We start from the raw sequence: 17,264 nt of genomic DNA on the forward strand, positions 1-17,264 counted from the left end.
TGGAAAACCAAAAGCGAAAGCCAGAAAAACCATCTCCCATTTTTGTGGCTCCCCATGCAATGTATATTATTGATATAAAATGCTTATATACCTCAATCTTACATGCGACTGAATTTATTAAAAAATGGCAATTATGTTATATAAAGAAAGGGCATGCAGAGGTGTAGTCATCGCTTAGTTGAAGTTGTACTTCATGTCGTTAAAAAGATTCCAAACGTAACAAGTAAGAGTGCTTTAGTCGAGACTTCACGACTAGTTGATACCTTGTACCACTAACCAGAGAACACATAGACCGGACTCTCGTTTCGAGAGTAATCTTCCAGTCCACTTCGTATTTGCTCGGCTCTTCACTTTTAGGGTCGGATTACGAAAATATACGAAAGCACAACAATTCACATCATGCGCTCGACCGAGATTGTCGATGGTTGAACAAAGGATGCCTCTATGCTCAACAGTGGTGCCAGATTTTGAACGACAAAATAGGACAAATTTCTCAAAAATATAAGCTAGAATAGACTAAACAATACATAAATATTAAATATCTAATTGTACACTTATTTCATATGATTGACAGTCTGAAGAAGTGGCATTGTTATCGCTGCAACTCATAAGACTAATATGTTTTTTCTGGCAGTTCGTATTTATGACAACATTTGCCATGACGGCGCAATCAATATATGTACAGATGTAAAGAACATTGTTTATATTTCTTAAACAATTAAATATTTATTAAACAAACCTTATATGAGTGATTACAATCAATGATTTAATAGTCATGTTGTTTCTAAGTTTGGTTGTAGAATTTAACCACCTAAGTTATAACATTTCTATTGCAAAAAATGAAATTTCATGATACAAGTTATTTTCGCTAGCATCCTGATATGCCAATACTTCCTACGAAAATTTTAACAGTATCATTTGTATTTTAGTATTAATTTATGATATTTACGATGGCTAATCTCTTGTTAATCCTAAAGGCCTACAAAAAAGTTTAGTTTTGTTCTATTAGCTTCTATAGATAGCCAAATAATATAAGATAGTAAAATTAACAAAAGGAAAATATTTCAAGGCTAGATTTATGTCTATAGGCATTTTTACAGTTCTCCAGGCTAATTAATTTCCAAATTGGCTAGATCTAGCCATAAATAGGCTTAAATGGCAACACTGCTTGTAGAAGCATTTGTATGCCTATGTGCTCTCACATGTGCACGTGTGTGTATTTGCATGTGTATAAGCGTGGGATATGAATATTGGCGTGTGCCTACGACAAGTGGACTGGGAGATTACCCTCGAAAATAAGTGTTCAAAACGCTTTACACTAGGTGTCCGGTCTATGTGCTCTCTGGTTAGTAATACAGCCCAGATATCGAGTTGTCCGGTCTATGTGCTCTCTGGTTAGTAATACAGCCCAGATATCGAGTTGATCTCCAAAAATCGACAACTCATCCCGTTATTTTTATCGATAAAAAGCCGTATCGAAAGTCAGTTAAATATTTATATATTCTACATTTTCCAGGCTAGAGTTTCCAAATTTTAAATATACATATATTAAGATGAACAACTCTCCACCCCTATATCCACCCTCTCACCTTTGTAAAAGGCGTATTTCAAATACTACTGTGCTTTGATAAATGCATTCATATCCATTATATGTACATATGTATAAATATAATCTGAGCTTCATTAAGATAGACCGTCGCTAAGAACAGTTATTAAACAATTAAATTTCCATATTAAGCTCACACTTCAGCCAATACGTGTTTATGCGTGCGTGCGTATATCTACATATGTGTGTGCGTATATGTGTGCATGTGCGAATAGTTATTGAAATATCAGTTGCTCGAAAGGTTCAGGGGATCTCGTAGTCGAGCAGTTTCGTGCCTAAAAAATTTTGAAATATCAGGACTCAGGGAATATCGTATTCGAGCAGTCTCGACTAGAGTTTCTTACTTGTTTATTTGTAAACCCTGAACCCATTAAAAATAGAAAATTCAGCGTATAATGGTTTTGTTAAAAGTATGTAACTGGCAGTAGGAGGCGTAGCAGACCCCACAAAGTCCGTCTGTGTGAGTGCGTCGATGTCAGAAGATACAAAAGCTAGAAAGCTGAAATTTGGCATGCATACTCGTGTATACCATACGCAGTACGAGTTTACTTTATTTTGTCGATAAATCATCCGATAACTTTTTTTATCGAGAATAATCGAAAAACTGATTATGTTTTTTCAGCCTCATTGAAACACTGTTAGACAGATCTGGAGACTTCAGATTTACTGTGTATATACATATAATGAATACAAACATTTTCTAATTTACAAATTTTGAATACCACGCCCCATTCGCCCCCAATTTGTAAAAATCGTATTTCAAGTACTGGGCTTTGGAATGTACACACAATATCACCATATAATTACGCTCTGAAAGTTTCTACAAAACAAATTATTCAACAAATATTTTCTCATAATATGCCCACACTGCAGCACAGCCCAAGCGCAGTTAGCAGAGGGCTTATGCGTGCGTGTGGATGCTTGTGTATGTACATATGTGTGCATAAAAGTGCAGAATGATTAGAATATCAGATTGGACGGTTCAGGGTATCTCCTAGTCGAGCAGTCTCATAAAAACGTAAATTTATAAAAATTGCATTTGCCACTTTAAATAGTAGAAGGGTATAAAAACCAAATAATTGAGGTCTTGTAGTTTTTACACTATTACACAATAGTTGATTATATTAATCAACTTAAAATAGTGACATTTTTTATTCGGAATTAAATTAAAAATTGTCACATTTAATTTTAATGTGAATATTTTTTTTTTTTTTGCCTTTGCGGTCTCTTTCTAATTTTAAAGAATACATTTGTGTTTGTACATAATTTGAGAAATATGAATGACGACAAAAATAAAGCAAAAACAAATCTACTCATACACTAAATTATTGTACAATGCACGTTCTTGAACATAACTTAAATTGTCCTCTGTGAACATATTTATATATTTACTTGCTTAAAGAATTTATATATATATAATATATATATATATATATATATATATATATATATATATATATATATAATATAATATATATAATATATATTTATAATATAATATATATAATATATATTTATATATATATATATATATATTCGCATTCTCTCTCTACTGCTTATTGCCTTTCCCTTTGCGATTGCTGCGTTGTTTATTTGCTGACGTTGTTACAGCTGATGATGCTTCTGCTGTCGGCGCTGTTATCTCCCCAAATATGGCTGTAATTGGATCACAGGCTCAGTTACGTTAGTGAGATATTGGTCAAGTTATATACCTTTTGTACGTGCTTCCAGGTGTACTTGTTGAAGCGTTTCGCTAACACTTTCGAGGCGCGCCTGAAGTGGTGAGTTATCGTTTAGTTCCTCAACAAGAGTTTCCTCTGATTCAGACTGAACATGCTGATCCTGCTTCTGCCTTTCTTGTTCTTGCTTCGGCCCCGCTATAACCTGTTCCGTCTTTACGATTGCTGGCTGCTGTTGTAAATTTCTGCGCTCTTCCACAACATGCGCCTCTTCAGCAGCAATGTCATTGAACGCATTTACTGCTTCCTGGGCCATGTTGTCTTCGGCTGCCTTGCGCCGTCGTCTCTCAAGTTCACGCGTATCGTTGTGCGTCCACTCAATATGCTCTTTGTAATACTGATAAACAGGAATCACAATAACTGAAATATCATCGACTGTAGCCGCCGCTTTGCTGTCCGCTAAGCGCCAATGACCAGAATCGTTGATTTTTCCACGGGCACGTGCTACTAGTTCCTGGGCAGCCATTGTGTAACGATGCTTCTCCCTGGGGTAACGAGACAACATTTGGAAGACGATGCGTGAGACGGCATCATTTTCAGACACATCCCAGAGTCCGTCGGTAGCCATTACGAGTATGCCATAATCACCATCCTCGTTGTGTTCATCGGGTATGCTAACAACCTGACTAAGATCACGCTGTCGCACATCGGGATGTGGCGTTAGGAATGGTTTTATTTGTACGCCCGTATTAATGGCTAATAAATCATGATCACCAAAGCCACGAGTTACGCCCAGCGTGCCCAGCAATCGGCTACGTTTACCTTCGCCGTTAACCACAGGTATGCGCAGATCATTGCGCGTCAGCGTCTTGTATGTCCAACCCTTCATGGTACCCTGGCGACATAATATACGTTTGCCCATGTCTGTAATGTGTGGCCGCTTCGCATATTCCATGGCCACATAATGTTGCCCCATTAGCTGGGGCTTCAAGCGCGCTACGTTCATTAAACGCTCACGTTCTGTTTCCGGTGTATGATCGGCAGAATAGGCCGTCGGGTAACTGTTATCGCCGTCCATCGGATTCGGCTCAATTTTATTGGGGTTTGCTGTTGACTGAGTAACGCTAAGTGCGACTCCAGCTCCCGCTCGTCTCTGACAGAGCACAGCCCGACTATCGCCAGCATTAGCCACATACATTTTGCCATCAATAAAGAGTGTGACGCAGGCCGTGCAGCCACCCGCATCTCTGTAGTAGTTTCTGTCTTGTGATATTAGCCAATCCATATGGAAAAAGGCGCTCTCTAGTGCACCGATAATAAGTTCATCCCTACTGACCCGCCGTTGAAAGTATGTCGGATGCGGAAATGTCGGATTTTCATGAGATTTGCTGTTGTCGTTCACCTGATCGCGTGGCAGCAGCAGCTCGCTGCAGTCCACCAGCATCTCGTGTAGTATATCATGAAATTGATGAGAGGCGGCCAATGCGGCCCCATATCCAGCATGGCCATCGAATATTCCAAAATACGTATAGGGCAGATCGGGATACTTCTTTTCTGGATCCGTAAGGACTTGCCTGTGAACGGTATATTTCAATAAATCTATTTCTTAAGAATCATCACATATGTTATATTGTAGCATGCTGTGCGATTTTTTTTATGCCTTGAATCCAATGAACATGGAAAATCATTTTTAACAATTTGGGCAAATTCGGTAAATTTGTGCAGGAAAAGTTGGTTGGCTTTCTGTTTTCATTGTCTATAATAGTTAACTATTTAACAATACACATATATGTACGTTTTTTTTTTTTTTTTTTTTTTTTTTGACAACATTAATAAAACTTACCGACAGAAGGCAGCTTGATCCTCATTCCACTTTGATTTGCCAGAGTTTATGCACTCGGCATATCCAGTACCCCAGGGCAATAGGTTTAAGTCGCGAGGTACAATAATCGGTCGAACATTATGATTAGCAGAGGCACGTAACTCGTCGGCAGTGAGCAGCTGTAAGAATGGAGGCCGCCCATAGGGAAACTTGTCTGGCAACAGATCGGCAGAGCTCAGATCTGGCTCTATGGCCGATATAAAGCGGTTTTTAAAGTTATTCAACATTGCTGGGAGAGTGAACAGTTGCCACTCAGTTGCCGTTTATTAACGCTATTGCCTTTGGTCACTGTTTCTCGCTCACTCCCACTGACGTGGCGAGTTTACCGTCGTTTTTATGTTTCAATTCGTCGATTGCTCTGTCTTTTCTTCACTATTATTTTTAAATGACGGCAATATATGGTAAATAAAATTAAATCGGGAATAAACCCAGCGGAAATGGCTTTTAGACGAGGTTTATCTTTATTCTATCTGTGTACTTGGAATCGATTGCGGCTACTGTAATATCGATTGCTACTTGACAACAATCGGCTAAGGTATTCTTTTTACTTTTGTTGAGTTCAAAATGCTTATTCCACTAAATCTTTTACATTTCATGTGTTCTAAACCATCACTTGAATGCTTCCGTAAGCAATCACCAACAATGTATCAATAATTAAAGACAACAGTTTACCCATTTATCTGTACTTCTGTAAAAATCAATAATTTGTTTGTCGATTCTATGTGCTCCGTATTAATGCACTGAATTATATTGATATAAGTAATCAAAGCCAGCGCTTAGTACTGACCGCGAGAGATTCAGCTTTTACTAAATCTGATTTTATACACTCTTCAACGAATTTGTATGAAACACAACAGAACAGACAGCTGCTATGCAATAAGAGATGGATATTGGGTTTACACACGTATGTATATCGAACTATCGTATTAATGTCAGTATTTGTCCGATAGCGTATATAAATTTGAAACATAGATGACTCTACAAATGACTTCAGTGATTCTTCAAACGCCACCTAGCGTTCATGATGCTGCAACTTCTATCGCCAACCACAATTCAATCGATAAGTGGCTCAATAGTTCGCGGTAGAGATGCAAATCCATCAATGGTGACTATCGATAGAATCGATGGATTTGGGCTCTCCTGATATATCGATTGTTTTTCATCCATCGATAATGTACCACTTGGCACGAAGAGACGCATGTAAGTATTTTCCGGAATCAGTGTTACGGTTTTACCGTTTTGGCTAATTTTCGGCCAGATCTGGCTTATTTTCAAAAGCGATTGCGGAATAAATTTGGGAATTGCGGTTAGCAAAAAATGTGGCATACTTAGGAAACAAAACAGCTTCTTATTTTTTAATATCTGATTTTAATTATCACAAGAAAGTTTCTCAATGAACGATTAATTGACAAACTAACAATCTGTCAACTTCTAAAGTCTCACTAGTTCTGCAATAATTCCATCTCTATGTAACAAATACTTGTGATATACAGTGTTGCCAGATTAGCTATTAAATAGCATTTCTATCTATTTTAAAATCCTAAATGCTATAGCAGTTTTGAAAATGCTATTAGCTATAAATCTAGCTATATTACAAAAGAATATTTTTAATTTTATTTCAGTATTTAAAGAAAAAAAATGTTCAACTAAGTCCCGAACTGTACTTAATGATCTGTGGGATTCTACCACCACTACTTTATCGTATACATATACTAGCATAGATCATCACTAGTGGTTCATTTACACCATCACCGATTGCGCATTAATTGTGTGAAAGAGTGTATTACAAAATGGAGAAAATCTATAAGCAAAAATTTCATGATTCGCGCACGAAAATCACAGATTTTAAAGATTGTATAAGAAACGACGAGTTGAACAACACGCGGGTATATATATATACGGCAAATTCAGTATTTTTGCCATATTACATGCCATTAAAATGTATAAAGTTAGTTCAGCTATTTTGTAAGCTGTTTTACAAATTTTGTTTAGCTATTTTTTAAAGCCGATTTTGCTATTTTTATGTCTCAAACCTAGCAACACTGGTGATATATGTACATATGTATGTATTAGAGGTGCCAAACTATCGATGGTGGACCCCATCGATTGAGGACGATAGTAATTTCCAAACCATCGATAGAGGTCGATAGTCGCAATAAAAAAAAGTTATTCTTGGCCTTAAAAATTTGAACTTATATGAACACTTCAATTTTGTGAAATTACATATTAAGATAAAAGCTGAAATTTGAACAAATACCGAATTTGTATAAAATGCGTTTTAATATATATTTAAAATTTGGACATTCTAGCTTTAAAGATGTGGGAGATATAATTTTTTAACTGATTTTCGGATTGAGCTATCATTGTTGATAAACTCGATATGCGCGCGCTATATACGGACAGATGGACGGACAGGGCCAAATCGACTCAGTTTGTCGCTCTGATCAAGAATATATATACTTTGTGGGGTCTGCCACGCCTCCTTCTACCTGTTACATACTTTTAACAAAACCCTTTCCCATGTTCAATGGAATGTACACACATTTTGAGCATATGATTACGCCCTGCAAATTTCATTAAGATCGTATGTTTACAAAAGAAGTTATTCGCAAGTAAATTCTCATACTATTGCCCAAACTGCAGCGCAGCCTAAGCGCAGCCGCTTTTTACTGCGCAGTTAGCAGAGCGCGGGCGTGTGAAGATGGATGCATGTGTATGTATGTGTGCATAAAAGAAGTGCTGAATGATAAGAATATCAGCTTGGAGGGTTCAGGATATCTCCTAGTCGAGCAGTCTCGACTAGTCTTCTTACTTGTTTTATATTGTTATTACCGATATACATACATATGTAAATACTAATATTATAACAAAAAATATCATATTCATGAAAAACATAATGAAAATAACTAATAAACTTTAAACTAATTGATTACTTTGTACATTCGTCTTAAAATGAATGTTTATAATGATAAGTTGATAACGATATGGTACACTTGCAATAGCTGCAATAAGCCCTCGTCAAACCTGTTACGTCCTTTCTTAACCACTCCTTGAATTCCGAGCGTTTCTAACTTTTTGTTTATAATTATATTTAGTCATTTTTATATATTATGTATTTCTTGTGTAAGCAGAAATACGCAAAGAATTATTAAAATATCAGTTGCTTGAAGGGTTCAGAGGAAGTCGTAGTTGAGCAGTCTCGACTAAAGCTTTCTTGTTATTGTGCGTAATACCACTACGGTTGGTGGTAATACTTAGCCATCATTATGTAAATAAAAATAAATCAAAAATTTTTAAACTTGAAAATTAAAACAGAAATATTAATACATACATATGTATGTATATGTATATATACATATTACAGTTTATTTACTTGCAGATCACAACCAAATGAACTACTCGATGTCATTATAAAGCCAAGCGAATCGTCAATAGCATTGGATCAACAAAAGGTGGAGCAGTACATTAAAGCAATGTCTTTAAATGACAACAAAAAGGTTAGGCTACAGTCAATAGAAAAATTCAGCTGTGAATGGTTCTTTTATCGCTCTGTTCAGGAAAACAACAAGGAACTGACTACTATGTGGATGTATGCCACTCATCTCGGCACCTTCTCACCTCCACAGAAAACGGGGCGTCAGCTTACGGCCGCATCACGTTCCATTATGCTCATACCAGCCACAGTTAACGGCAATGGGGTACATTTTATAAAATAAATAAAAATATATTTCTAATCTAATCTAGAACTACATATTTGCAGGTACCTCCACCACCGCCCACATACTTGCCTCCCTCACCTCCCAGCCGCGAGGCTAGCATGCTGCTGCCGGTTCCACCCCCACATTATAGAGGTATGACACTGCCCTACATGAGACCGTCTGTACTCTATGCCCATCCGGTTAGTTTAACGGGCAGCTATCGCGCCAATAAGAGCACCAAGCCGCAAAAGTTGAATGGGCAACGACTACGTGGTCGTGCTATTGAAAAGTTTGATAAAAATCTCCGCCAGCAATGTAACTCCGAGACAGATGTGTTGAGTGGTGCTCCAAATTTTCAATATACCGGCGTGGATCGAGCAATAGCTGAAAGTTTCCTGGAACGCCAGGAGCAATCGCAAGTCAACAGCCACTTTGACTACTCCTCATCAACCTCCTCAATGCGCAGCGATGTCTACAGACAGAAGGCCGCTTCCAGCTTCTATACTCCAAGCAAAGCAAAAATTGTTTGCCGCGATGTGGGGATTTAGATCCACCAGTGGACCCAAATTATGTTCAGTAACTTTTGTAAATAGCTTCACCATGGATCCCCCATCCAATTCTTTAATATCTATGTATGTATTGTTTTTATACACTGAATCCATTTTCAATGGGTAATCATGGCATATTGGCTTTGTTAAAAGTATGTAACAGGGGAAAGGAGGCGTGGCAGACCCCACAATGTATATACATATATCGTTCGATGATGAATATTGGGAGTATTTATCTATTATTGGAGATATATCCGAGGCTAGGAAACAAATTTTAAGTCTCTAACTCATATCTTCTGAGATCGGCGCGTTCAAAAATACGGACAGGCGGGTAGACAGACAGTCGGACACGGCTAAATCGACTCAGCTTGTCGGCTTGATCAAGAATATATATACTTTGTGCAGTCTGCCACTCCTCTTTCTGTCTGTTAAATATATATCAGCCAATTTATTAGGCGTGTCTGCATAATAAACGAATAAAGTATACTCGTATAACACGTGTATTAGTGATAGTTTAATGAGACATCAATGTTTTATTAATGTTAGCTAAATAGTAGATTACGGGAATATCGATGCTTAATTAATGCATCAACTATAGTTTACAAATGGTACATTCATTATTCATTTATGGTCCATAATTCTGTACATCAGCTCGTTTCGCTAAAAATCCTCATCGCTATTGTGCTCCGGTTTGACCGCCGTTTTCGGGCGCAGTGGCAGCTCGCCCGTGAGCTTTGATATGCTAATATCATCAATAGAGTTAAGATCAACTGGATGAAGATTTTGAAATAGGAAATAGAGAGTAAGGAGACAAAAATAATATCAATTGACGTTAATAATATACGCTTCAGACTTACAATCATCATCGCCTTTGCCAGAGCCCATGTCCACGTTGAGTTCACTATCGGAACTGCCAAAGCTGCTGTCGTGATGTCCTAAGCGATTGAGCATGCTGCTACTTGGTCCATCTCGTCCGTTGCGTCTGGGTCGCGCTCCGCTTGAGGTAGCTACACATACTATGGCTGCCGCTTGACGACTATGACCAGTGGTGGGACGCTTGCGAGAGGTGGCCGTCCCGGGCCTTTTATTGGGTGCCGTCGAGCCTACAACCGAACCGAGAGGGACACTTCTGTCTACTGTGGTATTCTGTAGCATTAAATCCTCGTCGCGTATGTCGGATATTTCTGAATCCAGTCCGAAGGCCGCCTCGCGTGACAGTCCGTTGCCTATATGCTCACCAGCACCATCTTCGTCTTCATCGTCATCGTCTTCCATAAGGCTTTCTGGTATAAATGACATCGAGCTCTCTGTCGGCTTCTGAAGCATTGGCGATGAAATGGGTGTGTCACGTCGCTTGGTGCGTGCTTTCTGGAGAGTACGAAGCGCATCACGTAAATGAAGTCGTAGAAAGTAGCGCTGAAATAGTTGCTGCAGCTCCTTCTCGCACTCCTCAAACTCTGACATGTGGGCGGGCCGAATTTTTTGAAGTGCCTCTAGTCGCTGCTTGGTTCTCTCCAGCTCAGCTCGCTTGCGCAGAAGTTTAGAGCTGAGCGCATTAAGCTCCACACGGGCATTCTCTAGTTGGGCACGCCTGGACTGCAGCTTCAGATGGCTGGTCTGGATAGCGTTCTTCAAAGTGCGCTCCACGCTGACTAGTTCCATAGGGCGTTGCACCTGCGCGACACGCACTGACTTGTTGATCAGCTCCTTAGATAGCAGATCGAAAAGACCAGCACCGCGCTGTGTTAAATCCGAGCATAGGTCGCGCGCTCGACGCAACGCATCCATTTTGTCGCCAATGTCTACTTGATAGAGACGGCAATCTTGCTCACGTTGCTCATCTCTATTCTCGGCATCTTCCTCTATGTGAGTAGGCGTAATGAGTAGGCTTGTTATCTTCTGTAACTCGGTGCAACTAACAGCCGCTGCGGCATAGAGTTTACGCGGATTAAGCTTTATGGCTGCCTTTATCACAAAGAATTCAGTAGCTGCGCGTATGAGCAGCACACGCTGTTCCTCCGTTTCCACGTTACCGGCCAGAATAACGCCCGGCTCCAGCAGCCCAGAGACCCATTGTATTAACTCGGCCACAATATGAAAGCTAGCTAGGCTACCATGTTGAGTGGCGAGCGCTTGAAGCGGAAGTACTCGTGGAAAGCCCACCAACTTGAGTTGCTCACTCAAATCTGATGGATGAGAGCATCAAAAACAAGGATGAAATAGCAAAACTTTAAAAAGTTACAGCCCCAGCTCAACCACTCACCACGTACTTCTTTGAACGACATCCTGCTTACTTTATACAAATTCAACTGAATACGCGATTAATCCAGCAAAATTATATGCATACATACATATGTTCACGTTTCATTTTATTTGTTGTGGCTCTTTTGTTGACTTCGTTAACGTCAGAAACTTGACCGCTTCATTGCTTGGCAACCAGAACCACCACCTGGTAACTGCCGGCTTAGTAGTTATTCCACATGCCATATAAAAATGCATTGCCTTCTTTTTTTTCTAGGAATATGTACATATCTGCATGTAAAATTAGTGGTGTATGTATTATGTATAATGCATAATATATGACCGCCGTAAAGTATTTTTTTATGGTCATCAACCCCATGATATCCTTAGTCACTCAAAGTGATAGTCGATTTAACCCAGTTCGTCTGTCTGTCCGCATGTTTGAACGCGTCGATTTCAGAAGATATACATACATACATAAGAGCTAGAGACGACTTTTTGATTGACCGTATATTAGACTTGGGTAGCTCATGAGTGAGTGAGCCAAAGTGAATAACTCACTGAACTGAGCCACTGAGCTTGTTCTTTCATATGGCTCCTTGTGGCCACTGACCAAACAACACATAGATGAGACATGTAGAGCAAACGTTTTCAGCGCCGAATATATGTATGTCGATGAGAGACTGCTTAGCATCGTATTTGCTCGACTCAGTCTCTTGAGGCTCGAGCAGTGAAAATACAGCACAACAGAGCCAGTGCGCTGCGAGCGCTCTGAAAAAATGGTCCTGCTATTATACATATGAAGCACGGCTGTGCGCTATGTGTCCTACTTGCTTTTTGAGTGAACGTTATACCGATATCTTAGAAGCGTTTGCCATGCTCATACAAAATCTTAGCGTTTTCATGATTATTTCTAGGAAGGGTATGAAAGCGTTGGGCGCATATAGAATATTCAATTCAATTCAATTTATTTCACTCTTTGTTGTAATTACAGTTTTTTTTTTTTTTTTTTTTTTTTTTTTTTTTTTTTGTGAATGGTATCTTACAATAATTAAAGAGTTTAGACTAGGAACTAGGCCTTTTCTGCTTAGATATTTACTTAGAGATATGACATGGTATATAATATGACTTAATTATTTGGGGGAAAAATCAAAGAAATAGAAAACCCCGAGGTTATTTATTACAAGCTAACTTAAACACTAAAAATACTTAAAATTAAATGGCTATGCCAGTTCATTTATATGTGAATATGTTGATTCATGACACTTGGCTATGAAATTTTGCGATAGTCGCGATAATCTAATATCTACCAATTCAACATTGGCTCGACAGTGTAGATCTAACGTGGAATGATGCCAAGGAAGATTCAAAATAAGCTTCAAGATTTTATTTTGTGCGATTTGCAATTGACTTATGTGACATTTGGCTATATCTGACCAGACAGGTGCACCGTAAAAAGTAACTGATTGGAAAATTGACCTATACAAGAACATTTTGTTTTCTATGCTTAGCTTCGAGTTTCTATTTATAAAGGGATATAACGTACGGAGAATATGTTTGAGCTTTTTGTTTGTATTGGTTATATGGTCCTTGAATGTAAGTCTTCTGTCCAGTGTAATACCCAAGTACCTGACATTTGGATCCCACTTTATATATTCCGAGCCCAGTCTGATGTCTGTTATTGGCACGTAGATGTCCTTTCGTTTTTTTGTGAAGAATATAGCCTTGGTCTTTTCTGGGCAGACTAAAATTTTCCATTGAGAGAAATATGTACCTAAAGAGTCATATGCTGTTTGGAGGTTTCGAACTATATCTGCAGAAAGAATTCCACCACAGAGAATTGCTGTATCGTCCGCAAAGACCGAGGTAGTGCAATGAGGTAATATTGGGAGATCAGAGGTATATATATTATATAGAATAGGGGATAGGCATGAGCCTTGGGGACAGCCTGCTGAGATGTTAACTGCTGTGGATGAAGCATTACCTAAATATACAATAAAAGATCTGTTTTTTAGATAACTTTGGATTATCTTTATGGCCGCAGGTGGGAAATTAAGATGTAGCATTTTGTGTATTAGGCCGTCATGCCACACTGAATCAAATGCGGCTTTGATATCTAGCAGTACCATTCCCGTTGACATAGAACTAGAAAAATTATCTTTAATGATTTTTTTAATTCTATAAAGGGGCTGAACAGTATTGTGTTCGCTTCTGAATCCAAACTGGTGACTTGGAAGGATATTATTGGATTCAACAAAGTGAGTTAATTTATCTTGGATAACCTTCTCTAGTATTTTGCTGACTGCCGACAAAAGACTAATAGGTCTGTATGACGAGAGCAACTCGACAGGCTTATTTTGTTTTGGAATAGGAACAACTTTAGCACATTTCCAGACAGAAGGGAAATAGCATAGCTCTAGGCATTTATTGACTATGTAAGTAATAAACTTTATTCCCTTCGTAGGTAGGGTTTTTAAGCATATATTGTCAATTTTGTCAATACCTGGAGATTTCTTCTTCTTCAGCTTTTTCAGTATACCTTTTATGACGCTGGAGCTAACAAAGTAATCATTCAGCGGCTCTATAGATAATTGCGCGACTGAGAGGATTGAGGCATCGACAGCGGCTTTAGTTAGCGGATCACCGAGCCCAGCAGCTACGATATGATTTAGTCGAAAGGATTGAGCTAACGCCTCAGCCTTTTCTTCTTCTGTCGTGTGACTGATGTTATTATTGACTAATGTTGGGATATTTAAGTGTTTCTTTCTAACAATTTTGGAGAGTTTCCAAAAGGGGGAAGAACCTTTATCTAAGGCTGCAAGAGTGATATTCCAGGATTTATTTCTAAATTCTAGTATCGCTTTGGTGATTAGTTTATTTAACCATTTTAAAAGGATGAGATCGGACTGGTGACGATATCTCAGCCAGGTGCGCCGTCGTATGTTCCTACTCTTTATAAGGTTGAGAATGTTTTGCGGCAGTGGTTTTGGAGAAAATTTGATTTGTTTTTTTGGGATGCTAATATCTTTGGCTTCGCGAAGGACATCACTAAAAACATTAATCATATCATCAACATCTTCTGTGCGGCACATTAAGTTGGAGTTTAGGGGTGGAAGCGAATTTTTGACAAAACGGGCGAATCTTACCCAGTTTGCTCTTTTCACATCGAAGTAAAAGTAGTTTGCGGTAATGGCAGCATTGACAGATACCTCAAGCAGCACTGGAAGGTGATCAGAGTTTAATGTGTGTAGCACACGTGGGCTAGCTAGATAACCAGGACGATTAGTAAGGAAAAAATCTAAAGTTGAGGGTTGCCCGTGACTTCCTGCAGGGTAATATGTATGTTCAGGGGGATGCATTAGATAAAAGTTCCTGCAGTCTACCTTAGATTTGAGTAGATTACCCCACGAGTTCGCTCTAGAGCATCCCCACGACTGATGTCTGCAATTAAAATCCCCTCCCAGAATAAATGTTCCATTTGCACTAGACAACTTATGTAAATCGGCCTGAAAAAGCTGTTTTTTCGAGGAATTTTCGCGGCCCCCTGGGAAATAGCATGAGTAAATGGACGTCTCAGTGCCATCACTAATGAAGATTTTTACGCCAATTGTTTCAATAATTTTAGTATTTGGGAGAGGTAGCAAAGAGTGGCGGATATTTTTTTTAATAAAGATTGCTACCCCTCCTCCTCTACTAGTCGTACGGTCGTTTCTGTAACAGCTATAATTACGAATCTTGAGGAAAATACTATTTTTTAACCAGGTTTCAGATACAAGGCAGATGTCAATGTCGTTGTTAAACAGGAAGTGACAAAATTCTTCTTTTTTGTTTTGAATGCCCCTGGCATTCCACGCAATGATCTTTACTTTGTCTAACATTAAGAAAGAAATTTGAAGGCAAGTGAGGTTATTACCTCAAACTGATCAGTCTTGGATTTACAATTTCTGAGATTACTAATGAGCTCAAAAGTAAGACTTTTTAGCTCGTCTAGCGAAAAGAGATCACTGCTTAACTCTGGTTGCCTGGCCCAGGTTGTCTTTAATGGTTCAGAAATCTGTCCATTAAGAGTTGGGAAGGTTTTTACGCAGTTTAATTGTGGAGACTGTAATGGTGTTCTGACTACCCGTGCTTTGGTGACGCCCCTATCCCTTGACTTTATATAATTTATTCTGCCTGGGCACTCCACTGAATTAGACTTATGAGAGCCGTGACAATTTGCACACTTAACAGGTAACTTTTCTGAACACTCAATAGTTTTATGGTTTCCTGCGCAATCCATACAGTATGGTTTTACACTACAATAGGAAGATCCGTGCCCGAACATCTGGCAGTTATAGCACTGAGTCACGGTGTTTTGTCTGCGTCTTTGGTAGTCCCATTTGACTCTGATATGATCAATGACAGAGTAGTTTTTCTTCAGCTCATTTAGACTTGTTGATTTGTTGACAAAGTAAACTACATACAGCGAGAAATTACTATTGTTGGCTCGTTTCCTTTGAATAAACTTGACATCTGTACATTGAAGTCCCATTTGTGTAAGCTTGTTCCTAACCTCATCAGCCGGAGTGTCATCAAGTCCCGTAAGCACCGCTTTGTATGGTTTATTGTGTTTTTTTGCAAAGGAGAAAAACTCATTTTTAGAGTTTTGCAGGTGGGTGCAGACATTGGCAAAATCCACCTCTTCTTCGCAGTGTAATTTAACTCCAATAGAAATTTTTCTAATTGAGTAGTCTTTGACATTTAGTAAATTGCAAATACCATGCAGTTGTTCAGCAGTAGTTTTAAGTACCGTAATAGGAGGAATGTGAGTTTTGGTTTTGTTGACAATTACTTCCTCACAGTTGTCGTTATCAGTTTCGTCATCCAGCGCTTGTAACGGTTGATAATAGTTGTTGTTGCTCTGCCGTTGACCAGTGTCCGTTTTTGGAACTTTTCTGCTCTGTGTTGGCGACATAGCGGCGCCAGCCAGACTAACTGTTCTCTTAATTTTGTTTTTGTTTTAAGTCGAAAGTGAAAGATAAGAATTTCGCTATCGCGGAGCGCTCACACGTGCGTACAGTTTGGCAGATCACACCGAACTGCATATAGAATATGTTTTGGCGAATGGGAAGACAATTGTCTCTCGATTTAATAGTTTGTAAATTGTAGAGTGACTGTCAAATGGGCATTATGAATTAATCAGTCATAATAACAATTATTTATTTAATCATGTATTGAATAATCATGTCCGTAAGACCGGACAAATGGACTATGAATGTATGAACATACATACATACGTATGTACATATGTATGTATGTCCTAATAATGTTCATAAATAAACTATAATTATATATAATTATAACATATTTTCGGCGCTGAAAACGTTTGCTCTACATATGTGTTGTCTGGTCAGTGATTAGGCTCACTAGCTCGATTTTGGTTCACTAGCTCATCGTGAGCTATCAGCAAGTGAGCCAAATGAGTGAGTTGGCTCACTTCATAAAAAAGAGCGAGCGAGCCGGCTCACCTCAATGAGCTGCTTTTACCCAAGTATAATCCGGTGCAGATGCGCAAAATTGTTCAGGTGGCACCATTGATGTAGATGTGGAGAGCTATCGATATCGCACGCC

The 17,264-nt window shown here is 38.8% G+C and overlaps 3 protein-coding genes and 1 long non-coding RNA gene across 7 annotated transcripts in view; 2 read left to right on the forward strand and 2 right to left on the reverse strand.

Annotated features, from left to right (window-relative positions):
* The window catches only part of LOC115565507 (uncharacterized), a 42,886-nt gene extending 32,995 nt beyond the window's left edge, over positions 1–9,891 (forward strand). For 2 of the 4 annotated variants that reach the window (XM_089264643.1, XM_089264644.1), the window contains 2 exons: positions 8,547–8,865; positions 8,928–9,891. In XM_089264643.1, the coding sequence (XP_089120769.1) occupies positions 8,547–8,865; positions 8,928–9,413 (805 nt within the window). In that variant the 3' untranslated portion in view covers positions 9,414–9,891. Of the gene's footprint in view, positions 1–8,531; positions 8,866–8,927 lie in introns of all 4 variants that reach the window. The other 2 variants (XM_089264646.1, XM_089264647.1) reach the window with 2 other exon arrangements.
* The window catches only part of LOC149090834 (uncharacterized), a 177,718-nt gene that overhangs the window by 153,145 nt on the left and 7,309 nt on the right, over positions 1–17,264 (forward strand). The window lies entirely within an intron of this gene.
* On the reverse strand, positions 3,116–5,778 carry LOC108655400 (protein phosphatase 1H). Its single transcript, XM_018107103.3, has 3 exons — positions 5,129–5,778; positions 3,319–4,859; positions 3,116–3,262 (listed from the first exon to the last, which is right to left on the reverse strand). Exons 1-3 carry the CDS (start codon positions 5,392–5,394, stop codon positions 3,156–3,158), a joined length of 1,914 nt encoding a protein of 637 aa, XP_017962592.1. The 5' UTR covers positions 5,395–5,778; the 3' UTR covers positions 3,116–3,155.
* On the reverse strand, positions 10,012–11,905 carry Cluap1 (clusterin associated protein 1). Its single transcript, XM_030390386.2, has 3 exons — positions 11,677–11,905; positions 10,271–11,599; positions 10,012–10,183 (listed from the first exon to the last, which is right to left on the reverse strand). Exons 1-3 carry the CDS (start codon positions 11,696–11,698, stop codon positions 10,074–10,076), a joined length of 1,461 nt encoding a protein of 486 aa, XP_030246246.1. The 5' UTR covers positions 11,699–11,905; the 3' UTR covers positions 10,012–10,073.

Source organism: Drosophila navojoa, chromosome X (assembly GCF_054131105.1).
Source record: "Drosophila navojoa isolate 15081-1374.11 chromosome X, UAZ_NAV_1.0, whole genome shotgun sequence".
NCBI lineage: Eukaryota > Metazoa > Arthropoda > Insecta > Diptera > Drosophilidae > Drosophila > Drosophila navojoa.

Coding starts and splice junctions, on each gene's coding strand:
- Cluap1 (XM_030390386.2), bottom strand. CDS start 11,698: ATGTCGTTCAAAGAAGTACGTG. Junction 11,600..11,676: donor GTCGTTCAAAGAAGTACGTG/GTGAGTGGTTGA, acceptor CTCATCCATCAG/ATTTGAGTGAGCAACTCAAG. Junction 10,184..10,270: donor TGGCAAAGGCGATGATGATT/GTAAGTCTGAAG, acceptor ATCTTCATCCAG/TTGATCTTAACTCTATTGAT.
- LOC108655400 (XM_018107103.3), bottom strand. CDS start 5,394: ATGTTGAATAACTTTAAAAACCGCTTTATATCGGCCATAGAGCCAGAT. Junction 4,860..5,128: donor GATCAAGCTGCCTTCTGTCG/GTAAGTTTTATT, acceptor TACCGTTCACAG/GCAAGTCCTTACGGATCCAG. Junction 3,263..3,318: donor CCTGGAAGCACGTACAAAAG/GTATATAACTTG, acceptor ATCCAATTACAG/CCATATTTGGGGAGATAACA.